We start from the raw sequence: 25,186 nt of genomic DNA on the forward strand, positions 1-25,186 counted from the left end.
AACACCCCAGCTGACACTTCCAGCCTGGGTCCGTCCCTCCTGAAGTGGTGGGGTAGGGGATGGGGGACACCAAGCATCTTGGTAGCTCCAAGAGAGAGATGACCCCCAATCTCCTGCCCTCCTTCTGTAACACCTTACGGATCAGCCATCCAGGAACTAATGTCGCCCGTTTTTAAAAAAAATCTATTTCATATTATTTCAGCCCATGTCTCCCTGGAGATAATGAGTCTCCTACATTAACTGCCCGCTGTGCAGAGTTTGCGCTTAAATTGCCTCCCTGAGCTCCAGGGGGTTACCCATATTCTTAGTATTCGGGAATCTGGAGAGGAAAAACACGCCTTCACCTTCTTCTCCTTTTTCTGACCTGGAAGAGCTGAGTCACATTTCCGCTCAGCATTTTGTCTTTCTGGCCAGAAAAATCCTTATCTTGTTTTCAGCATGGCCACCCACGCCTCCACAAGGGAGCCTCCCCTCGCCCCTGCACTCACTGCCCCAAGTCAAGGTTTGTGATGAAGAGCCCTCGTGCCAGGCGCTCCAGGCTTGGTCCTTCCTGGTGCCAGCACAACTCTGGACACTGGCTTCCAGAAACCCCAGGTGTCTTCCTGAGTGGACAGGCCCACCAGCCTCCACAGGCAATTTGTGTTATTCTTTTTTTTTTTTTTTCTTTAATTTAGTTCTTCCTAGTGACTTCACTTTCACTTTTCACTTTCATGCATTGGAGAAGGAAATGGCAACCCACTCCAGTGTTCTTGCCTGGAGAATCCCAGGGACAGCGGAGCCTGGTGGGCTGCTGTCTATGGGATCGCGCACAGAGTCGGACACGACTGAAGCGACTTAGCAGCAGCAGCAGCAGCATCCTTTTATAAAATTTTTATTTATTTATTTATGGCTGCTCTGGGTCTTTGTTGCTGCACGAGGGCTTCTCTGGTTGTAGTGAGCAGGGGCTTCTCACTGCAGTGGCTTCTCTCGTTGTAGAGTGCGGGCTCTGGAGCACAGGCTCAGTAGTTGTGGCCCATGGGCTTAGTTGCTCCAAGGCATGTGGAATCTTCCGGGACCAGGGATTGAACCCGAGTCCCATGCGTTGGCAGGCCTTAACCACTGGACCACTAGGGAAGTCCTGAACCCTCTTTTCTGACTCCCAGGCTCTCCTCTCTTTGCGACTCCTTGTGGCCTTCCCACCACGACATTGGTTTTCCCTCCTGGCTTTGGGATAGTGGTAAGCAGAGGCACAGCCCATCAAACCCGCCCATGACCAAGTGAGGAGCGGGTGCCAGGCAGGGTCCATGCTGACCCAGCAGGAGCCAGCCCGTTAGGGCCTTGGCCTTGGCAAATGGGGCAGTGCCAGGCTCAGAGCCCAGACTGGATTAACCCATCCTCAAGGTGCCCCCACCTTCCACCCTCAGGACAAAGTTTAATGGCGCAAAATGCATGCATTCTCAGTCACTTCAGTTGTGTCGGACTCTTTACAACCCCATGGGACTGTAGCCCACCAGATTCCTCTGTCCGTGGGATTCTCCAGGCAAGAAGACTGGAGTGGGTTGCCATTCCCTTCTCCAGGGGATCTTCCCAACCCAGGGTTCGAACCAGAGTCTCTTACATCTCCTGCATTGGCAGGCAGGTTCTTTACCACTAGTGCTACCTGGGAAGCCCAATGGCACAGAAAGCATCCCTTTAATTAAAAACTAGTTTGAACAGCTTCCAGGGCCCTGCGCTTCCCGCACACTGGGTGCCATCTGTCACTTTGCACCCACTAAACAAGTCCTCTCACGACCGATCACAAATGATGTGGCGCTTCATCACCCGGGACAGTTTCGCATCATCTGCAAACGTGGAGATATTATTGGGAATTTCTTCCCCCAAAGCATAATGATTTAAGTAAGACATGGCCTGGTCCTGAGCCAGCGTGAATCTTCTGGCTTCCATTTGTCCATCCAGAAACGTGCCCACACATCCCACCCACAGGTGTGGTGGGGCCTTGAGGTCCACCTGCGCAGTTAAACCTTCTCCCCAGCAGCATCCTCCAGGATGGCTTGACCTTCCAGGGGCCTTTGGATAGAACCTGCTTGGAGGCTTTCAGAAAGTCTGGACCAGCAGCATCCATTGAGCCCAGGCATCTTTAACTTCACGGGCTGAGAGACACATTCTCCACTTCAGTGTCCCTGGGTGGTCAGGACGGTACCAGGTGTGATTTCCCACAATTCGTGTGTTTTCCCTACATCACCTGTGGGTGAAAGAGGACCGAGCTGGCCATCCCCCAAGCCAGCAGGGTTCCTGGAAGCCCACACCAGGTGGAAATTGTTTAACTGTATTCCCATGACTGGTAAATTCTGGTAATTGTGTAACAGCGGCGGCAGCAGCCGCAGCACTCAGCAGTTACCCAGGGTTTTTCATCTTTAGACCACTTCACCCACATTAACTAATTAAGTCTCCAAGCCTCCCTCCAAAGCGGGGATGGGCTGCAGGCCCCCGACTCCCTCTGGTGCACGTGCAGGCTTAATGAGGGCCGCCTGGCGGAGGGGGCCGCGGGAGCTCCCCCAAGGCTGCTAGCCTCTTTCCCTGCCTGGAGCAGGAGATGAGGCCCCTTGTGAGCCCCCCAAGTGTCTCCAGGTCCCCACTCTGCTGAGCACTGGCAAAGGAGCAAGGAGGTTCTCTGTGTCTCCTGCCTGCTGGGACTGCAGCGGCATCCGGTACCCAGCCAGGGATGTGGGTCTGGCTCCCAGGAAGCCCACAACTGACAGCTGATTTTGCCTATTACTAGGGACGCCCAGGGGCACCTCTTTCATATCCTACTCTGCCTCCTTTCTTTGTCTTCTGGCTTCTTCAACAGGCCCCAACTCTGGGGACCTGCTTCTGCCCCCCACCACCACCCAGTTGCCAGGTGCTCAGCTCCAGGTGTCCCCAACCTCCCCCAAACTCTACAGCCCTGCCTGACCACTTAGGGTGTCCTGACCACCACAGGTCCTTGACACTGAGACAGGGGCTCTGCCGCCTTGGCTGTGCCCCGTGGAGCCACAGCCACCCCACCCCACCACTTTCCAGCAGCTCCCAGGGCCCCATGGACCCAGCCAGGCTCCCTGGATCTGTTTATGCTCTGGTAAAGCTCTATCTTCATTGTGGTTGCTCAGGGCATCGAGGCTAGGTCCGCAGCCCTCCACCTGCTGTCTGGCGAGCTCCCTTGGAGCCCCAAGGCCCCCGTGGAGGGGAGGTGATACTGGCATGGAGCTCAGGCCTGGGTTGAATCACAGAGTCCTGAGCATGAGAGTCTGCAGCCCTCAAACATGTAATAATGGCAACTGCTTCTGTGGGTTGTTGAATGCAGTGAATAATGAGACCTTCATGGGGCATAAAGGTGGGGCCCACACATCACTGACACTCAGAAAGCAATCTTTGCAAATAGAGGCGCCCATTGGGAGGTGCATTCTGGGGGTACAGGCATGGTCCTGCCCCCCCAGAAGCACCCAGCACACCTCCAGAGATGGTGGTAAAATGTGGACTCGGTCATGGGAACAACTGGGTTTCCCTAGGTAGGGAAAAGACAACGAGGAGGGCCTGGCAGGCTGCAGGGGCCGATAGACCCCTGGAGACCTAAGGGGGACAGTGGTCCCACCCCATACCTTTATCCAGGGCAGCGGGCAGGTGCCAGGCCGCCCAGAGCAGCTGGAGCCCATGTGAGAGGATTTCTCTCTGCTTTGCAGTGTGGTGACACCCCTGGCCCTGAGCTGCCTGGTATCATCATTTATTCCTTCTCTCATAAATCCTGCCCTTCTTTCTGCCAGCTTTGCACTCCTGTTTTATGGGCGCCTAGCCTCGTTCGTAAAGCACCCAGGTATGGGGACGCCTCTGCCTGTGATGATCAGAGGGCTCTCAGAATCTGCTCAGACGACAAATGCAACCACAGAATGGACTCGCGAATGCTGCAGACTTGCTCTCTGCCTCCCGCCTCCTCCCAGGCCGGTGGCGCTCAGTCCCGGCCCCCACCCCCTCCCCCCAGCCCTAGTGGGGAGGTGTGTGGCCACTATTACATGCTATTATGACTTTCTGGGTAATGTATACATTTTCACCATCACACGGCCTCTCTCCTTCATTTTTCATGAGAACTGGCACGAGATTAATGACCGAGCCACTGAAGAAACGGAGCGCCATGCCACCCTGATTTATTGAACACTTAGCGTTGATGAAGCTGCAAACAAGAGTCAAACAGATGTTGCAGCTGCATTTTTCTTTATCAAAACCAACAACTTTTTGCATTTTTAACCACTTCTTGCACCACCATCCCTCTAACTCCACAGAAAGGGGAGCTGTCTCCCACTTCACAGCCAGAGGCTAGGAGTCGGGGCTGCGGCTGCAGGACCCCTAGCATCCAGGCACCTGGGGCCCACCACTGGCTGAGGCCGGGAGGATATGAGCTCCTGAAGGTTCTCGCTCTGGGCCACTTGGGTCTCTGGTGAAATTGCGCTGCTTTCTGCCAATTCCAGGGCCTGCACTACAAACCCTGGAGTGGCCCTGACCTATAGGAGGCACAGGGCTCCATTTCCCCCTGCAAACTGGAAGGCGTCCCCACCTGCATCTCAAACCAGTAACAGATCACGAACGCCCATTCTAATCAGCTGTGGGTAAGGCCCCTCCTGAGCCCCTTACCTGCCTCGCCTCCCTGCCAACAAGGTTAAGGCCACATGTACACTCATCTCCTCCAGCCTAAGGAGCAGGCATGAGGGCTCAGCTGGATCAAGTGTTTGCCATTGACACATGCTTTTGCACCCCAGCCCACAGCAATCAGAGCCAGAAGTCCCAGGAGCCATGGGCATCACCTCAAGGTTGGAAGTCAGAGCTCTCCAGGGACGAGCTTGGCATCCCCAACCCCCAGTCTTTGTGCCACCCCCACCCACTGGCTGCCACTACCCTCGCTTCTCACGTCTCTGTTGAGCACCTTGGTCTATTTCCTTTCCTCTCTCCTTCTCACACCCTGACTCCTCCTCCCCTTCCAGCTTCGCCCAGGCCTGAGGTCCAGCCCTCCAGGCCCACGTTTTGCATGATGCGGGGGACTGAGTTCAGTTCTCCCTCGGGGCTGTGTTAAAGGACCTGTGGGAACAAACAGAGAAACACCTGGCAGCCGTTCCCCACCTGATGCTCTCCTGGGCTGCTGCACCCACCTCGCCCCAGCCACCAGGGTCTAGGGATTTGTCCTGTTTGCAGCAAGAGATGTTGCAAATTAACTCAGATCATTGATGCCGCCGTTGGCACCCCAGCCGCCCCCTCCACTGCTGCCCCAGCCACTAACACCCTGCTAGAGCATTAACCCTCGTGTAAGAGCAGAATGGGGGGTGCTTTCTTTTTCATAGCAGTCTCCCCTCCTGAAATCCCCATCACCTGTAATTAAGATTAAATCTACTTCCCCCTACCAATCCAATGCCCTTCTCCTGCCTGCCTCTCCCCTACCTGCTCAGCCTGAGAGAAGGGAATCCACCTCAGTCCCATGTCTGCCCATGGGTACCCCAGCAGCCTGGGGTACCCAGGTCAGGAAAGACGGCTGTGGTCATAGATGCCAGGAAAGGGGCATTCTGGAGAGGGGAGGGCTGTGGGGACAGTGCACCCAGCTGGTCAGGTTTCCTTAGAAACCTGGTGGTCACCTGTAAGCAGCTCAAATGCCTGGTGAGCCTCAGGCCAGGCCAGGGATGGGCCCCAGGGGAAAGGGACCCAGAAACTACAGAGGGCCCTGCCTTTCAGCAACTGCTAATGGTGGTTTCCCTTGACTTTGAACTCTATCAGTGGTTCCCAAATTGTGTTCCAAGAAACACTTGGGTCCCAAGAGGTGGTCAGGTTCACGGTCAAATAAGCCTGGAAATCCTGCCCGCACAAGGCCCACCCAGAGATCCTCCAAGGCAGGGTATCCCCAAGGTTCTGACAAGTCCTGCAGCTAAGGAGCTGATTTCACTTTAGCCCTGCATGCTCTCTGCAGAACATTCTCACAACCCCTCCTGGGCCAGCTTCCATTTGTCCCCCTAGCTCAGGTGAAAGACTCCAACTAGGAAAGATGCTTTAGGGGACAAGCCCTAACTCGGCCCCAGGAAACCCTCTTCCACCAGCTCTAGCTCACAGTTCTCTGGCCAGCGGGCCCAGCCCACAGCCTGGAACTAGGCCCGTAGCAAGTCCAAACCTCTCATTTCCAGTAAAACTTGAGGAGGAGCTTGGTTGAGGACCAGCTGAAGGGAGACCAGGAGAAGGGGGCTGCCCCACACCACCCCCTCCCCCAGCAGGGCCTGGGCTCTGGGGGCGGCTGAGCGGCCCCTACCCTCGGCACTCAGCAGGTGGACAGCGCCCCCCTACCCCCACCCCGGGGCTCTGGGAGCCCTCCCTGAACAGGACGGAGCCCGGCCACCAGAGTTCTTGCTTCCAGGTGGGAAAACAGGCCAAACCCAGCTGTGACTGCTCAGAAATGTGAACCAGGGTGGGTGCCACAGTAAGGAAAATAAAGGCTGCGAAGGCAGTAGGGCCCTAGGTGGCAGCAGGGAGGCACCACGCGTGGCTGGGGGTGTCTCTGAATACAGTGTCCAAAAGGAGGTGGCACTGAGACTCAGGTGGCGAGGAGCACATCAGGCAGAGAGAACAGCTCAGGAGAGAAAGAAGGCAGCAGAGGCAGGACGAACCCAGGGGAGCATGAATGACTGGAGAGGAAAACAGATGGCGGGTCCCCAGGACCAAGTCAGGAGGGTGGGGTTCATTCTTGGGCCAGGGAGCCGGTGCTGGAATCCTAGGGTCCACCGGCTAGTGTCAGAAGAGGGATGGGGAGGAGAGGAGGGAGGAAGCAGGGAGATGCAGGTGGACGGTCCGTGTGGCAGGGGGTGGGGCTCCAACCAGGTGGTCTCCAGAGTGTGGGGCCGAGTCGGGGGTGGGCAGGCTTACTTGAGGATGGAGAACTGATGGAACTTGGTGACAGGTGGATTGGAGGGAGAGACAGAGAGGAGAAAGACTTTAACTGGGGCCACTGCAGGGAGGTGGTGCCATTCGTCATCAGGTGAAGCTGGGGTGGCCCAGGTGTGGGGAGTGCAGCCATAAGGCTGGGTCACGTAAGTCAGGGGCATTCCGAGGCCCCTTGATGGGCAATGGGACAGGTGAGCTTGGAGCAGAGCAGGGAGGAAGGCTGGAGGGGGAAATAAAGCCTTCCTTGGAATATGGTGGGCAGAAGGCCGTGAAGCTGGAGGAGGGTAGTGAGGGGGCAGGGAGACAAAGACCCCGCTGTGAGGCCTGAGGAGGAAGGGATAAGACAGCCATAAGAGGAAAATCTGGGTGGACGGACTATCAGTGGGGAAGGTGTGCACTGTAAGTGGGTAAACTGCCTGTTAGAAGCTTGCTCTGGTCATTCTCTCTAGAAAAACACCAGGGTTTTGTTTGGTTTGGGGTTTGGTGGCAACTAGTAGTTAGAAGACCAGGACCCTCCAGGATGGGACTTTGAACCTCACAAAGACCCCATCACAGCCCCTGCAACAGAAGAGTGGGGGCTCTGTCCACTCATAGGTGAAGCGCTCAAAAGGGAGGAAGGGGGTCTCCTAGTCAATGGCTCCACCCAGAAAACTCTGGAACCTCTCTGAGAATTTTTTTTCCTGGGGCATAGTTGACGTACAATGTTGTGTTGGTTTCGGGTATACAGGAAAGTGACTCAGTTATACATACACATATATCCACTCGTTTTTAGCTTCTTTCCCCAGATAGGCCATTACAGAGTTATTGAATAGAGTTCCCTGTGCTATAACGTAGGTTCTTATTGTGTATGTGTATGTTAGCCGTTCAGTCGTGTCCAGCTTTTTGTGAGACCATGGACTATAGCTCGCCAGGCTTATTAGTTATCTACATTTGTTGTTGTTCAGTCACCAAGTCATATCTGGCTCTGCGACCCTATGGACTGCAGCACACCATGTTTCCCTGCCCTTCACCATCTCCAGGAGCCTGCTCAAACTCATGTCCATCGAGTCAGGGATGCCATCCAACCATCTCATCCTCTGTCGTCCCCTCCTCCTCCTGCCCTCAATCTTTCCCAGCATCAGGGTCTTTCCCAATGGTTGGCTCTTCACATCAGGTGGCCAAGTGTTGGAGCCATTTGCATAGTGGTGTGTATACGTTAGTCCCAATCTCCCAATGTCTCTTGCCCTTCTGACTCCCTGGTAACCATAAGTTTGTTTCTACATCTGTACCTCTATTTTTGTTTTGGGTAAGTTTCTTCATACCCTTACTTTTTAGATTCCACATATAAGCGATATCATATGATATTGTCTTTCTCTGTCTGACTTACTTCATTCCGTATGACAACTTCTAGGCCCATTCATGTTGCTGCAAATGGCATTGTTTCATTCTTTTTTATGGCTGAGTAATATGCCACTGCATATATGGACCACATCTTCTTTATCCATTCCTCTGTGGATGGACACTAATCTTACTTCCATGTCTTGACTATTGCAGATAGTGCTGTTATGAACATTGAGGCGCATGTATCTTCAAGTTATAGTTTTCTCTGGGTATATGCCCAGGAGTGGGATTGCAGGATCATATAGTGGTTCTATTTTTAGTTTTTTTAAGGAACATCCATACTGTGAAATTTCTTTGAGACTTTCTCTTAACCTCCGCTTCCCCTCCACAGCCACCCCATCGGGCTCCCCCAGGCCTTTAACAGCAGACAAGCCTTCTGGACACTCAGGGAGGTCATTTCAAAGGCCACTGTCACCTTGCAGGGTCGGCCTGTAACATCTTCATGGAAATTCCGTATCCCAGAGCAGAGCCTCTACCTGAGAACTCAGACCTGCAAGGTCTGACCTGGGTGGTAAATCCTGGGGGACCCTTAGAGGATGTCTGCTTGAGGTGGGGACAGGGAGATGAAGGCAGGCTGGCTTCACAACGGTCTAGGACCGAGAGTCTGGGTGGGTCTGGTGGAGTGCATCCTCAGCTGTGTCCCCTGGAGCCAGCCTGCCCCACCGGGCTGGCAGCTCCCTACTCGTTCAGGATCTGACACTGTTATGAGCTCCCCCATGAAACTGAAGCATTGGAGCTCTGCGCCTAATATATTTTTCTGCCAGAAACACCCAATAAAATGTACAACTAATGAATAAAATCACAACGTTGCCAAGAAGTGATGTGTGCCCCCAATTTCCAAAAATACCTCAATCACTCTGTGTCTTAAAACCGGCCTCAAGCCAGGAAGTCGTTACTTAAAATTCAACTCAGGAGTTTCAGCTGTGGGAACTCCAGGCCCAGGGATGGAATTTGTGTTAAAGATATAAACCATGACGCAGCCCACTTCTGCCTTTCCTAATCCCAAACCCAGCCTCCTTGCAGCCGTCAGGGACTGAGGCTATCAAGGCCGCTGAGAAGCATAAGGCCTAGAATGGAGGCACTTGGGAAGATGTACGTGTTGGGTGTATTGAATGGGGCTGTGGTGGATCTTGAGTCCCTACGTCACTGGCAACAGGCAGAGCACCCACAGACCACTGGATGTGTGAACTCCTGAAATGCAGTGCTGATGCACCTCGGGCATCCTTCTGGGCTGGGAGCAGAGAAGCCATGTGTGCATGCTCACTTGTTCAATCGTGTCCAACTCTTTGTGATCCCTGGACTGTAGCCCACCAGGGTCCTCTGTCCATGGGATTCTCCAGGCAAGAATACTGGAGTAGGTTGCCAGTCCCTTCTCCAGGGGACCTTCCTAACCCAGGGATGGAACCTGGGTCTCCTGCATTGGCAGATAGATTCTTTACCCCTGAGCCACCTGGGAAGCCCCAGCCTTCATCAGATTCTCAGAGGCCTTAGACCCAGAAAAGGTTAAGAACCAGCCTTGCCTTTAGCTTTCTATGAACACCCCATGCTCAGAGAAGCTGCCCTACCCTTCGAAGACACTGAAAACTAAGGCCAGGTGTCAGCTGAACACAAGTCTGGGAAGAGTAAGAACAGAATATCCAAAGTTCAGTTCAGTCCAGTCACTCAGTCATGTCCTACTCTTTGCGACCCCATGAATCGCAGCATGCCAGGCCTCCCTGTCCATCACCAACTCCCGGAGTTCACTCAGACTCACGTCCATCGAGTCAGTGATGCCATCCAGCCATCTCATCCTCTGTCGTCCCCTTCTCCTCCTGCCCCCAACCCCTCCCAGCATCAGAGTCTTTTCCAATGAATCAACTCTTCGCATGAGGTGGCCAAAGTACTGGAATTTCAGCTTTAGCATCATTCCTTCCAAAGAAATCCCAGGGCTGATCTCTTCAGAATGGACTGGTTGCATCCAAAGTCAGCCTCATGCAATTCTACAAACATGAAATGAGCAGCAGGCATTGCCCAACACAGTGATAGCTCCTAGGCATTGTCCCTGTTGTTGAGCAGATAAAGAGGTCCACAGACTATTAAGACACAAACACAATCTCCACCTTGCTGTGGTGGAAGTACAGAGGGTGAGGTGTCCAGAAGGGCTTCCTGGAGGAGGAGGCAAACCTTGTGCCTGTCTTCATAGGGTAGGTGGAAGCTGGTTAAGCAGAAATGGAGTTGGACCTGGAAGGAAGGGATGGGGCTTCCTGAATTAGGACAGTACAAGTGCCACAGGGCAGGAACTCAAGTTCTGGGAGTTTTGATGCAAGGTGAGGGCTGCCCTTTGCTCCCCAGGTCCCCACCTGCCCGCCCACCCACTACCATGCCCTCCCACAGCTTTTCCAAGCACCCAGGCTGTGCTCAGTGGGGCAGTGGGGCAGGAAGTTGTGGGCCTTTCATCTCTCAGACATCTGGCATCCTGGCTTCCTCCCTGCAGGGCCGGGCTCCTGCTCCTGGGGCTGGGATCAGAGGAAGCCCTGGGGTCCCTGTGTTCCTTTGATCTTTACTCTGTCTCGCTCAGCAGCTAGCGCTGCTGTCTGGCCAGGCACAGGCTCAGGCCGGAGCTCCCCGCCTGGGGAGGCCAGCGTGCTGGTTGGTAGGAAGGATGCAGGGCTGGAATGCAGGTGTATGGCCCCTCATCTCCTGGACTACCCCATCCAGGCCACAAGCATGGCAGATCTAGCCAGCCCACCTGCCTCGTGGGCATATTGTAAGGATGAAGTAAAACAGGAAACGGGAAAGCAGTTAGACTGGGCAAAGAGAGGCCACCAGATCTCAGCAGGACTTGAAAGCAGAGTCAGAACCCTGACTTCCAGCCCCGTCTTCTGTCCGTTGCCAGGCACACAGTTTTGGGCACACAGCTTCGCTGGGCTTCAGGGTCCTCACTGTAGACAGGGGTGCACTGCCCTGCCCAGCCTGCCTTCCTGGCTTGCACAGCCACCAAATGAGATAATGGATGGAAAGTGCTTTGAGAAGAAGAAAGTGCGGTGCCGATGTCAGGGATTATCATTATTATTAAGAAGCATGATTACTGCAATCTAGAAATGCCGCCATTAAAGAGAAGCTCCTGTTCATGTTGATTTAATTTCCTGGTTAACTGAGCGTTGGCCAGAAAAAAAACTCTGCGTTTCAACCCTTATTGAAAATCTTTTAAAATGATGCCAGTGTACCTTCCTGCACTGGTCGTGGTGTCATCTTGAGTCTTTATTTATTAACGCATCGATTGAGTCACAAAGTCCTATATTACTCTTGCTCTGATCAGATCCAAAAAGGTGATGGCAGACTCAAGCTACTCCATGATGGGGGTCCTTATACCCACCCACCCAGGACTCCTCTTGTTGGGTATTAGAAGGGAAAAGTCAAAGAGGTGGATCTGGGAACCAGCAGAGGATGGGGTCTTCCAAGTGGCTTTTCCACAGTTTCCTGCTGTACTTGATATATTATCATATGTTTCTTGATGCTTCAAAAAATACTTTCTGGGACTTCATTGATAGTCCAGTGGTAGACTCTGCACTTCCACTGCAGGGGACTTAGGTTCTATCACCGCTTGGGGAACTAAGATCCTGCGTGCCACACAGCATGGCTGCAAAAAGAAAGGAAAGCAAAGAAATACTTTCTGATTGGGGTAGAAGGCCTTTCTGGTTTATTCAGTGACATGGCTGCTTTTTCTTAACAACATTATCAGGCCCAACGTGGCCCAATGAACAGCTTGGTTTTCTGGGAATGGGGCGGGGGTGGGGGGGGCAGTCATTGAAAGCCACAGAGGGGCCTGTGGTCTTTGCAATGTAGCTGCTTCCCCACAAAAGCCCCTTTGGCAAGTGGCTACCAGAGCTGGTGATGGGCAGAGCAATGGAGGGCACTTTGAGTTGGATCTGATGGGAAGAGGCTGACCCATCTCAATGAAACCATTTGAGGACAAAATGTGTCTTCAGCATCTTCACAGAGAGAGTTCTTTCCACTTAAAAGATCCGGAGATTTCCGAGGAGGAGTTTTCAAAGACTTTTTTTTTTTTTTTTTTTTTGAGTTTTCAAAGACTCTGAGTGACAGCTGTCTCCTGGGTGATGCTTGCTCAGGGAGACCACAGGCTGAGGGGCAGAAGGGTATCCAGCTCTTAGAAGTGGGTGCCTTGGACTTCTGTGGTTAAGATGCCATGCTTCCACTGCAGGGGGCACAGATTCGATCCCTAGTGGGGCAAGTTCCATGTGCCACACAGGATGGCCGAAAAAAATTGATCCTTGCATGTTAAGTTCCAGGAACTCCATTTTTCCCGTAGGAGGAGGGTGGTGGTGATGCCCATGCGGGGGGAGTCCAGAGAGTTGCAAAGGGGAAATGCATGTAGAGCACAGAACAGGGGCCAGGGCTGCTGGGCAGCTGTAGGCACAGGTCCTGGATGTGGGGCTGGAGATACGTTTACCTCATATGTGGTCCTTAATTACATCTTCCCAGGTGACACAATGGTAAAAAAAAAAATCCACCTGCCAATGCAGGACATGGGGATTCCATCCCTGGGTTGGGGAAGATTCCCTGGAGGAGGAAATGGCAACCCACTCCAGTATTCTTACCTGAAAAATTCCATGGACAGAGGAGCCTGGCGGGCTACAGTCCATGGGGTCCTGAAGAGTCAGACACAACTGAGCCACTGAGCATGTATGTGTGGTCTTTACTTTTGCATGAAGCTGCTCACATGTGGATCAGTGGGTCTCAACTCGGGGCAATTTAGGTGCCCCAAGGGGCAATGGGCAAAATCTGGAGATTTGAGGAAGGAGGCAGTGCTTGATGGCCTCTGGCAGGTGATCGCCAGGGGCGCTACTGGTGAGCATCCTGCATTTCACAGCGTGGCCCCCACAACAGGGAATGAGCTGGTTTAATGGTGAGCAGTGCCCAGGTTGAGAAAGCCTGGCATGGGGATGCGCAGCCTGTCCGGGCCTGCGGGATGACTGTGGGCGGGGTGACTTTGGGCGGGCTCCCAGCCACCCTTATGCTGCCCAGTGTCTGTGCTCTCCCCCAGAACCCCGACATCGTCCTGGTGCACTACCTGAACGTGCCGGCCATCGAGGACTGCGGCAAGCCCTGTGGCCCCATCCTCTGCTCCATCAACACCGACAAGAAGGAGTGGGCGAAATGGACAAAGGAGGAGCTCATTGGGCAGCTGAAGCCCATGTGTGAGTAGGCGTGGCCAGCCGGCCAGGGTGCACTGGGGCCCGGCCAGCATCACCCAGACGGGGCCAGAGGTCCTCCGTGGAGTGGAGACCCAGGTGTGGGAGCCCCATTCTGCTCGGATGACGGTGAACTCAGCATTTACAAGGACCCTGCCCAGCCCACAGTCCCTGAGGGGGGACTCCCTAAGCCACAGCCAGAACCAGGATGTCAGCCTGCGTTACAGATGAGAAAGGGGGTTCTGGAGCCCAAAACCCATAGCGAGGAGCAGAGCTGGGAGTGCCCCGACTGCTGTCTTGCAGGCCGCAGACAGGATCACGGTGGCAGTCTGGGGAGGGAGAGGCCCGTGGGCTGAGGACGGGCTGGCTGCCTTCTGGCTTCGGCCCATCTGTTCCTGGGCACGGGGCCTGCCCTGCTCCCAGACGCAGTGACACACAGACGGTGGGAACTGAGCTGGATTTCATTTTGTCAGCGGAGTGATGCTTTCGGGAGCATCTGTCAGGTGCAGATCACTGAATGCAAAACACCAAGCGTGTCCAGATAGCCGGATGCGGCCGGTGTCTCATTTCCATGGGCAGCCACCGGGGCTCTGGGTGGCCTCTCCTGCTGCCTGCATGGTGGGGCTCAGGGAGAACACACCCAAGGAAAGCCGTGCAGCGCACGGGGCCCTGGGCTCTGGAACACTGATCTCTCAAGGCTCAGGGCAAAGACCAGTCATGATATGGGACCTAACTGAGCCAGTCAAGAGGGCCCTAAGAACCTGTGCCCCCTTGGAACTGGAGCTGCAGGGAAGAACCATGTAGAGAGAGCCAGTGAAATGTCCTTTCCTGGAGACAGTATTGGGTCACTGAGTGTCTGAGCCACGGCCAGGTGGCACCTGCAGTGACCAGCTCATCCAAAGAGGCCCTCAGTATTCAGATGAGGATGGCCCCTGCCCCCACCAGCCACAGGTTGAGGATGGAGTCAGGAAGGACAGCGTCTGTGCAGGGAAAGTGTGAAAGTGTGAAAGTGTTAGTCACCCAGTCATGTCCAACCCTTTGTGACTCCATGGACTGTAGCCCACCAGGCTCCTCTGTCCATGGAATTCTCCAGGCAAGAATACTGCAGTGGGTTGCCATCCCTTCTCCAGGGGATCTTCCCAACCCCGGGGTCAAACCCTGGTCTTCTGCATTGCAGGTGGATTCTTTACCATCTGAGCCACCAGGGAAGCCTCTGTGTAGGGAAGTAGACACCAGTAGGCCAATGCGCCAGCCCCCTCAGGGGCTCGACCCCAAGACTAAGGTCCCCCCATGCTCTCCTCCTGGACCACGTGCCCAAGGTGAGGGTCTGGCCAGCCTGCCCTTGCTGCTGCCACCAGGAGCTAAAGCCAGGAGGCCTGGCGTCTTCCAGGCTCGGGTTATGTCCAGTGGAACCATCCTGAGCTGAAGCCATCTGGCACCCTCGGGACGGAGCACAAGCTCCGAGGTGTGCCCGAAGCTCTTCTACTCTCGGCACACTGCTGACCCCGCCCTCCCGGGCTGCCGGCCGGGTGGTCCCTCCATGGGAACTGCAGTGTCTCGACCCCCCTCTGCCTGGCTCACCTCCACCCTTACCTGCTCACCCACCTCATCCTTCCACCTCAGCCCAAACAGTGCCTCTTCCATTGACCATCCCAGACCACCCAGGCTGGACCTCACAGCCCCAGCACCCCGGGCCTCCTGACACCTCTCAGGGAGACACCAGACTGAAGCCAGCCTCCCACAATTAACTGGAAGGGGCCACGCGAGCTCTGCAAAGCTCTGCAGAGGACCTGGAAACTTGGGAGACGTCCCAGCTCATTCCCATGGGTACTTCCTGTCTGCTGTTCCTCAGGCCCCCCCACCATACTGGCACATGCAGGGCTCTCTCTACATATCTGTGGGGTGCTGAATGAGTGTGGCTGGACCCAGCTTGATCCACTGCCCTCAGGGACCTGAGTACCTGACAAAGACCCCAGTGGCCAGGCCCTGGGACCAGAGCTGCCCGGTGGCACCCTCCATGGCCAGGCCGGGCTGGGTGGAGAGTGAGGTAATGGTGCCAGGCGTTCCGCTCTGACCCCTGCCCACCCACCCCTTCCATTCAGTGGTGTCTAAATGCGTAGGGCTTGTCCTTGGCCTTGGGTTTCCTCCCCAGGCCTGCCCACACTTCCTCTTGGCAGAGGCTTGGCTGGGCAGCAGCAAGGACTCCGCTAGCCTTGGGCACTGGCGCCACCCAGTCAGGCTGGTTGAGTGAGAGCTGGGCATTCAGGAGTGGGGTGCGCTGTCTAGCTCCGTGACTGCTCCATTGTGTGACCTCAGGCCCATCACCCACCCTCACTGCACCCCAGTTCCCTCTCTGTAAAGTGAGAGAAAGAGTCCAGCGTTCTCTCTACCAAGTCCAGCATCACCCAGCCAGCTCCGTGGGGCTGGGCTTGGCTCCTGGGTTTCTGCAGACCCAGGTCCAAGGCACTGAGACCACTATTTCATTCCATGTCCTGGGAGGTTCCAGAGACTGAGTTAGCCAGAGATTAGCCAAGGGGATGTTCCTGAGGAAAGAGACACCTTTTAAGGTGATCACCATGGTCAGAGGCTCCGGCCTGGGCCCTCCCAGCATATCTCACACACACACACACAGGGGGCCCTTTCCTGTAAGTCACTCCATCACCCCAGTTCCTTCCCCCATCCTCTTGTTTGAGATGCTTCCTTCTCTCTTCAATGTCTCTACCTCCTCACATCCCCCGTTCTCAGAAGGGGCCCTTCCCCAGAAAAGTCACCCTCACCCACAGGAGCCCGATAGGAGTGCATGTCCCCACAGCAGGGGAAGGGGTTAAGCCATGAACTCCAGGCGCTGGAAACAGACCTCGGTCCAACCCTGATGCCCAACAGGAGGGAACTGTGAGCGCCTTTCCAAAAGCCTGCAGTGCATTATGGGAATTATGGAAAAGTACAGCAAACTCCTCATAAGTCTAATCACACTTGGCTCTGTGGTGTCCGGGGGCGGGAGCAGCACGGTGCAGTCACTCAGGCGGTGTGTGTGTGTGTGCATGCGTGTGTGTGTGGGTCTGGTTACACGTGCACAGCCTGGAAACACGGCCCAGGAAATATGGCTCCAATAAAAGCTTTAGATGCCGATCGGGCTTGGAACACACACACAGGGCACCAGCTCCCCGTGTTTGGGGAAAGCAGAGGTGTGTGCTGCGAGCCAGGAAGGCATCAGATTTGGTTCCAGAATCAGGTGTGCCACCCAACGCCGGAGCCAAACGCATTAGCTTCATCACATTTTCACATAAATCACATTCCTTCAAAGACTTCACAGTTTGATTTCCTGATGTTTCCAAATTTCCCTGCCCTACAGCAGAGCTGTCAGTGGTTCAATCAAAATGTTGTGCTTATCAGGGGTGAAGTGAAACTGCTCCTCAGCCTCTGCCTCACCTGTTGAAGGTGGGTGGGAGGATCTCACAGACCCCAGCTTCTTGCCAGACTGACTCCAAGAACTCCACCTTGACTCTTGCAGTGGTGACCTTTTGTTGCATGGGGACTTTCCTTCAGTCTGCAAACTGAAAGATGCCTCCTCCAGATTTAAAAAATGAGAGAGAGAGAGGAAAAAAATATTCAGATAACTGATAGGAATTCCCAGCATGTTTCCAAGGATGCCTTCTGTCTTTTGCAATCCCTTCAGCAGTATTTAGAATATGGGTCCTGCTTCTGTGACAAAGATAAAAGGAACAGTGACTTAAATCTTATTTCTTTTTCACAGAGCAATTCAGGATTGATAGGGCAGCCTCACAGGGACAGGAATCGGATCAGCCATCCTGGCTCTTTCCAGCTGGTTGTTCTGCCATTCCTAGGGTACTGCCATCTTTTATGTGGCTCCATGATAGCTGCTCCAGCTCCTGCCATCATAACTGCATTCCAACCGGTGGGAAAAGAAGAAGGAGAGCAACTTTCTTAACTTTAAAGACAGGAACCAGAAGTGGCATACAACGCTTCCACTCATATGTCATTGGCTAGAATTCAGTGGTAGTCACCCCCTCGTTGGCAAGGGAATCTGGGAAGTGAAGACTTTTCTAAGTACTGACATCCTAACTTTCTCTGGAAATAAGTTCTCAGTTCTGTACTGAGTCCTTCAGTACAGCCAGGGTGCCTCTTGTAAGGCCTCAGCTGAGAAAGGCTTGGCTCAGCTTAACTCATGGCCTGAGGATGGATACCCTGGGTTCCATCTGTCTGAGGGTTGGAGTTTTTAGAACTCAAGTGAACATGATCTAAAAGTCAGCAGGTCTCATCTTGCAAACCCCAGGGTCTGTTACAGTGCAGCTGATATGAGAGAGCACCCTCTTTGGCCCCCACACTGCCATAATGTGAGCGGGGCTGGGCAGGTGGGGTCGGCTCCTTCTCGATCAACCTTAAGTGGGAGCAATGACGGGCCAGATGAGCCCTGCACCTCAGTCCCGCCAGCCTGGCAAGAAACCTGCTCAGTGATCCTTGGCTGCCCAGAACCACAGTGGCCCAGACCCTCCACCCTCAGGAAGCCAGATGGAGCCAGTTCCCTTGGAGTGGACCCTCACCTCTGAGTGCCATGGCATTCTTCCCTGCCCCATTCCTTGGCAGCCTGGGAGGGGATAGGCATGCCAGCCGCTTCCCAGCTAGCAGGTGGCAAGGTTGTTCCATCCAGAGTGAGGGATAAAGGCAGGAGCTCTAAGCTGTGTTCTCAGCCCTTCCCCCAGCTGTCCCCACTCAGGGCTCCTCTTGGCGCACCCTAGCCAGCCAGGGAGCCCTGCATTGCCCAGCAACATGGGGCCTTCCCAGAGGCCTGCCTGGCCCCAGAGGCCATCTGGAAGCCCCACCAGCCACCTCTGGGCTTGGCTCTGCTCCCACTGCCTTCCTGGAGCCCCTCTGTTATTATTGCTCAGGGGTTCCCAGGTCTCAGTAGCACTGAGTGGGCAAAACAGGAGCACCCATGCAAATGTCCACACACTCCCGAGTGCACACATGCACACACGGCTGCCCTCACCACCCACAAGCACACACTCAGGGACACGCTCGGGAGGCAGCAGGGCAGTGCTTGATTTTCTAGTCCTTCCAGCCACACGAGCCTTCCATCACCACCACCACCACCACCTTGCCTCTGGGGCCGGAAACCAAGACCACAGCCCTCAGGTGGAGACACCGGCACCATCTGGGCCACAGCAAGCACGTGACCGTCCGACCCCACCCCTGAGAGTGGGTGAAGCGGCAGTGGGAGTGAGGGGGGCGGATGTGCAGGACAGACCTGGGGGTGGGGGTGGATCCTGCCCTGCTCCCCCCAGCAGCGAGGGGCCTTGCACAGGCCACCCCAGCTCTGAGCAGTGCTGTCCTCCTCAGGGCAGGAGGGGTCATGGCCTCTACCCTGAAGCCCCATGGCCATCAAACTTCAATGTGGACACAAAGAATGTAGGTGTCAGGGCTGCACCCAGAGCAGGAACCCTGTCCCTTTTCCTAAAGACTCAGGAAAAGGGTGAGTGCTCAGCATTCAACCCCTGCTAAGCCTTGTGCAAGGCCACTGATGGTCCCTCAGGGACTCCTGCATCACCAACACCCACCGAGAACAGGCTTCTAGAACCTCTGCCCTGAGCCCAGCCCTGTGCTTGGGAAAGCTGCCCTGAGGGGAATGCCCAGGCCCCGCCCTCAGGAAGGCAAATCCAAGAGGTTGGACCAGCTGAGGAGGCTGAAGCAGACGGACTGAGAGCAGAGTCGATGGTTCTGCCTTCAAGTACCCAGACGTTCAGAGAACCTGGGCAGAGACAGTCAAGAGGCTTCCTGTCACCCAGCCTGGATGAACACACGGGACGGGCAGGAGGCAGGGAGGCACAAAGGAGGAAACAGGCAGACGCACACACGGGTGTGATACTGAGGTGACGTCACGCTTGAGGCTTTAAGGGCACATTAAGTATGAAGTGATGGAAAGCACATGGAGTCTGAGGTGGCAGTGGTCATGTGAGCAGTGGTCACATGGTCAGTGGTCACGTGAGGCAGGAGGCCATGTTAAGGATGGGGATAGAGGCCTGTTGAGTATGAGGTACTAAAGGTCATGCTCAATGAGGAGGAGGCAGAATTCACGTGGAGTATAAGGGAGTGAAGAACATGTTGAGGAAGTCATGTTAAGTGTGAGGGAGAAAGTTATGTCAAGAATGAAGTGATAAAGTCTGTGTTGACAGTAGGATTGCAGGCCATGGTGAGTGTGGAGAGGGGTGGAGGCCATGTTGGCAGTGAGGGTGGAGGCCATGTTGGCAGTGAGGGTGGAGGCCATGTTGAGTGTGAAGAAGGTGGAGACTATGTTGATTGTGGAGAGGGGTGGAGGCCATGTTGGCAGTGAGGGTGGAGGCCATGTTGGCAGTGAGGGTGGAGGCCATGTTGAGTGTGGAGAGGGTGGAGCCCATGTTGAGTGTGGAGAGGAGTGGAGGCCATGTTGTGTGTAGAGAGAGGTGGAGGCCATGTTGGCATTGGGGGTGGAGGCCATGTCAAGGATGAGGTGATGAAGACCATGTTGATAGTGGGTGGAGCCCATGTTGAGTGTGGGGATCAAATAAGCCCTCCTAGCTGTCCACAATCAATCCTCAGTTACCCCCATCACCTTTAGTCCCTGGGCACCTTCAGCCTGTTGGGGTCTCCAGGAGCCAGGGTCTCAGCCCCTCGCATGCATTCCTGGCCTCTGTGCAGCGGTGAGGGCAGGACAGCAGGCCACGAGGACCCAGCAAAGGTAGGCGACTGGAGACAGGACCCCCCCGTGCTGAGATGTGGCTGCTGCAGCAGAGACTGAAAAGAACAGAAGCTGGTTCTCAGGGGCCTCTTCCAGGAGCTCCTTGCCCTGCAGGTTAAACCAACAGTGAGCTTCCTGGGTCTTCAGAGCCCCCACCCTTTCCTCTCCCTCCCCGGGGAGACCTCACTGCTGTAACAACCCTCGGGTTGTATAGTCAAGGCGTCTGTTGTTTTCTCATCATTTTCCAGACAAAGACCAAAGACCCAGTAAGAGGGGCGGTGTTTATTTGTTTTGCTTTTTTGCTTAGATTGTAATCCTGGTGATTATAGAACATCAGGAAGTAAAATCAACAAAGGCTTTCCTTTCTGGGCCCCCACCGGCAAACCGGTTCTTGGTCGACTAGCGCCACCTGGTGGCCTGCATCAGCAGAGCAGCTCAGATGCAAGCTATCTGGAGGAGCCCTGCTCCCCAGCCTAGGGCAGGCAGGGGCCACGATGCATCCGTGCCTGTGGACCTGGTGTCGGGGACCTGCTCTGTGGGTACGGGTGGGGCTGGAACAATGAGGCTCAGGGAAGCTATTCTTTCCTCCTTCTCAACCCCCAACCCCACCACCCCATTCCTGCCAGTCATCTGTGGCCCATAGAACTTGGACACAGACATTGTCTCAGTGCCAGGAGCAGCGGTCCCCATCAGAACCTCTGGAGCAGGTTGCTGGTAGGCAGACTCCTGTACCCCACTCCCACCCCTGCCCTCAACACATTCTGATTCCACAGGTCAGGATTGGGCCCTAGGAACATTTATTTTCTAACAAGCAAGATTCTCCTGCTTCTTGCAAGGAGAACTTCTAACCCAGTTTCTGGCAAAAGGCCAGCCAAGGAGCCCTGCCATGGAGATCAGGGTCGGCCCCTTGGTGGGGCCACAGGCCTCCTTGAGCATCAGCTGTTTCTCAGATTCAGGAGGAAGGGAGGCTTGAGGGAATGCTGCTCTCAAACTTGCACAAACAACATGGTGTATCATTTCTGGCTATTTCAGGACCCGGTGACGTCTTTCCAGACTCTAGGTTAAGACATGGTATCTACATAAGGAGTTTCCTTGGGTTGAAAATTAGATGTTAGGACCAAGAACATAATGGGGTCTTGCCAAACACTTATTGACTTGAAGTTATTCTGAAACTGTTAGATGGTGTTTCAGGGGGCTCCAAAGAGCTCCAGTCCTTTATGTCTCAGCACAGAAAGAATTCAGTGAGAGGCAAAGTGATAGATAAGAAGTGACTTATTAGAATAGAATGCTTATGAGGCTTACAAGCAGGCAGGCAAGAGGGAGCTACCCTAAAAACTTACTGGTCTGCAGTTTCATAATCAAAAGAAAAGTGGGGAGGGAGAGAAGACAAAGACCACCTTCTTCCTCGTTTTTGAGTTCATATCAAGCTCCTCCTCCAGGTTGAGCAGGAGAGTTTTCTTGTCCCCACACCATCAAGCCCAGACAGCATGACACTATGGAAAAAATATTTCAGGTCCCAGTACAATGAGGGTCTTTACTGTGAAATGTCATCTTTCCACAAATTATTGTTTTTTATGTGGGCAGAGAACATGTCCTAGGGGTCATTAACTTACTGAGCTTACTGAGCAGGATGTGGGTCTCAGGCCACCATTATTTTATTGTTTGGTGGCGGGGGGCGGGATGTTTCCTCCTTCTGCTGCATGAATTTTATTGCTAAGCAACCCTGCTTGGTCTTGTGGGTAAGCAAACCTGCTTTCTTGAGTGATCATTAGCTTACAGGGGTCTCTCATATTTTTTCTCTTCTTATAACCCCCTAGTAGGGTTAACTATTTAATCACCTACTTTGTCCCCTTAGTCCCTATTGATGAGAAGCCCTGGGACACTGTAAAGAGGAGCACATCGGTGTCCCCTTGGGGGGCCCGGGGCCCAGGACCTAGGCTCTGTCTTAAGTGCAGGGGCATTCATCAGTGCACAGAGCCCGCAAGACCCAGAGGTCCCCCTTCCCCGCCTGTGTCAGCTGGATTTGGAGTCCCTGGGGGAGCGGTTCGGTGGTTCACAGGGGGAGTGGTTCAGTGCAGGAGGACCAGGGGAGGATTTCCCTGCCCAGCCTTGCTTGTCCTGTGGTTAGGAGCTGCTGAGATGAAGAGCTGGCAGGGTGGGTCTCCTTACGTTCACTATTCTCCACCGGAATGCCTTCTGGCACCTCCCAGCCCTGCACGAGGGAGAGCAGGCAGTGCAGAGACAGGAGAGAGACAAGGCTGATTTTTTTTTTTTTTTGATTGAAGTGTAATTTGATTTACAAGTGATGTGTTAGTTTTAGGTGTATAGCACGGTGACTTCAGTTCATTTCAGTTCAGTTGCTCAGTCGTGTCCGACTCTTTGCAACCCCATGGACTGCAGCACACTAGGCTTCCCTGTCCATCACCAGAGCTTACTCAAACTCATGTCTATGGAGTCAGTGATGCTATCCAACCGTCTCAATATCTGTCATCCCTTCTCCCACCTTCAATCTTTCCAAGCATCAGGGTCTTTTCCAATGAGTCAGTTCTTTGCATCAGGTGGTCAAAGTATTGGAGCACAGTGAATCAGATGGAGATATATAGATATAACAGATCTATATATAATATATCTATATTTCAACTTTCAGCTTTCAGCTCCCGTGGTGGCTCAGCAGTAAAGAATCTGTCTGCAATACAGGAGATCTGGGTTTGATCCCTGGGTTGGGAAGATCCCCTGAAGGAAGACATGGCAACCCACTCTAGTACTCCTACCTAGAGAATCCCATGGACAGAGGAGCCTGGCAAGCTACAGTCCATAGGGTCACACAGAGTCGGACATGACTGAAGCGACTAAGCAGCAGCAACACTGATATCTTCCCTGGTGGCTTTGGATATAGGGGCTTCTCTGGTCGCTCAGACAGTAAAAGAATCTGCCTGTGATGCAGGAGACCAGGGTTTGACCCCTGGGTCAGGAAGATCCCCTGGAGAAAGGAATGGCTACCTACTCCAGTATTCTTGCCTGGAGAATCCCATGGACAGATGAGCCTGGTGGGCTACAGTCCATGGGGTCATCAAGAGTTGGACATGACTGAGAAACTAAACACACACACGCAAATAAATATATAGATATCATCACCAACTCAGTGGACGTGAATCTGAGCAAACTCCAGGAGACGGTGAAGGACAGAGGGGCCTGGTGTGCTGCTGTCTGTGGGGTCACAAAGACTAAGACACAGCTAAGTGACTGAACAACAACAATAGATATAGTTACATAAGTGTGTGTGTGTGTGTGTGTGTGTCTCACATTCTTTTGCATTACAGATTATTACAAAATACTGAGTAAATTGTGCTATTATACATAGCAGTATGTATATGTTAATCCCCAAACTCCTAATTTATCCCTCCCTTTGGTAACCATTGGCTTCCCAGGTGGCTCAATGGTAAAGAATCCACCTGCCAAGGCAGGAGACACAAGTTTGATCCCTGGGTGGGGAAGATCCCCTGGAGAAGGAAATGGCAACCCGTGGTATTCTTACCAGGGGAAATTCCATGGACAGAGTAGCCTGGTGGGCTACAGTCCATGGTGTTGCAAAAGAGTCAGATAGGACTTAGCAACTAAAGAACAACTGGTAACCATAAGTTTGTTTTCTGTGTCTGTGAATCTCTGTTTTGTAAATAAGTTCATTTGTATCTTTTCTTTTTAAGACTGCACAGATAAGCTGTGCCATATGATATTTGTCTTTCTCTGTCTGGCTTACTTCACTTAGTAGGATAGGCTGATTTAAAAACGGGCTGACTTTCTTTTTCTGCTCTGCTGGGAGGATCCAGGTGGTTTTGCAAATATGCCTTTCTCCCTCAGGCTAAATTTTATTTAGCTGATTTGGCCCCCAGACTGGAGCGCTAAGAGAAATGGTTCTTTTGATTTCCTGTCTCTCCCTGGCTACTTGCCTTTCAAGGCCACTTGGGTGCCATGCACCCCCTGCTTTTACAGAATTCCCCCATTCCAACTCTGCCACCCACTGATTCCATAGGCTTTGATGGGGACCTCTCTGTGGTGGTGTTGGGGAGTGCCTGACTGCCTCCTAGGGCTGACACAGCCCTGCTCTAGCTGGGGGGGTGATTTTTTTCAACTTGGAATTTGTTGCCAGCCTTTTAGTCCCCAGATTTTCAGCTTCTCTTTGAAGATAGAAGGTTCTGGCCCACATCGTTAGGAGCCAGGGGCAGCTACCCCCTTTCTAGGGCACCTGCCTCCCTGCAGGCACCATGTCTGAGCATACGGAGGAGGTGTCTGAGACCAGGGTCTCCCAAAAGAAAGATGGAAACCACGCAGAACGCCACCTGGTCCCTGCCCCCACTGCTAGTGGCCTGGAGGGGCTGGTGGACAGCCGGTTCCTCCCACCACCTCTGCCCCTGGGCAGAGCCTGTGAGAAGACGGTGCAGTTGAGCCCAAAAGAGAAGATTCAGAGCTCACGTGGTTCCCAGGTGAAGGAGAAAATCTCAAGCTTCCTCTCCCCTTGCCAAATAGGGCTTCCACTCAACATCACTAGACAATCAGAGAACCTCAAGGGCTTCACGCTCTCACTATAGCACGAAGAATTCCCGCCTCGGCAACAATGCCACTCAGCAAGTCAGGACATTCTCCAAGCTTTGAATGGCTCCACGATGCATATCCTTGGCCCAGCTAGCGGGACCAGCGCAGAAACACTCAGCCAAGGCCACTTTTTAATGCCGCAGAGCCCCTCGGAGATTGCCTGTGAGGTCAAGTGCGGATGTAGAGGAAGCTCTATTCCCCAGTGGCCTGAATCTCCTGCTGTGATGCCTGAGCAACCCAAACCAGCTCCCTACCCCCCCACCCGAGGTCCCTCCCACCTGGAAGAAGTCCCCAGACCCTCTGCCTTTCCCTGGACTTGTTCACTGTCGGAATACAGCTGATGCCTCCTGGTAGAAGATGGTAAAAGGTTGGA

At 53.8% G+C, this 25,186-nt stretch overlaps 1 protein-coding gene across 1 annotated transcript in view; it reads left to right on the top strand.

The window, feature by feature from the left end:
- LOC102287225 (calmodulin-binding transcription activator 1) overlaps window positions 1-25,186 on the top strand; it is a 909,062-nt gene that overhangs the window by 772,893 nt on the left and 110,983 nt on the right. The window contains exon 5 of the mRNA XM_070385162.1: window positions 13,343-13,496. Within this exon, the coding sequence (XP_070241263.1) occupies window positions 13,343-13,496 (154 nt within the window). The remainder of the gene's footprint in view (window positions 1-13,342; window positions 13,497-25,186) is intronic.

Source organism: Bos mutus, chromosome 16 (assembly GCF_027580195.1).
Source record: "Bos mutus isolate GX-2022 chromosome 16, NWIPB_WYAK_1.1, whole genome shotgun sequence".
Classification (NCBI taxonomy): Eukaryota; Metazoa; Chordata; class Mammalia; order Artiodactyla; family Bovidae; genus Bos; species Bos mutus.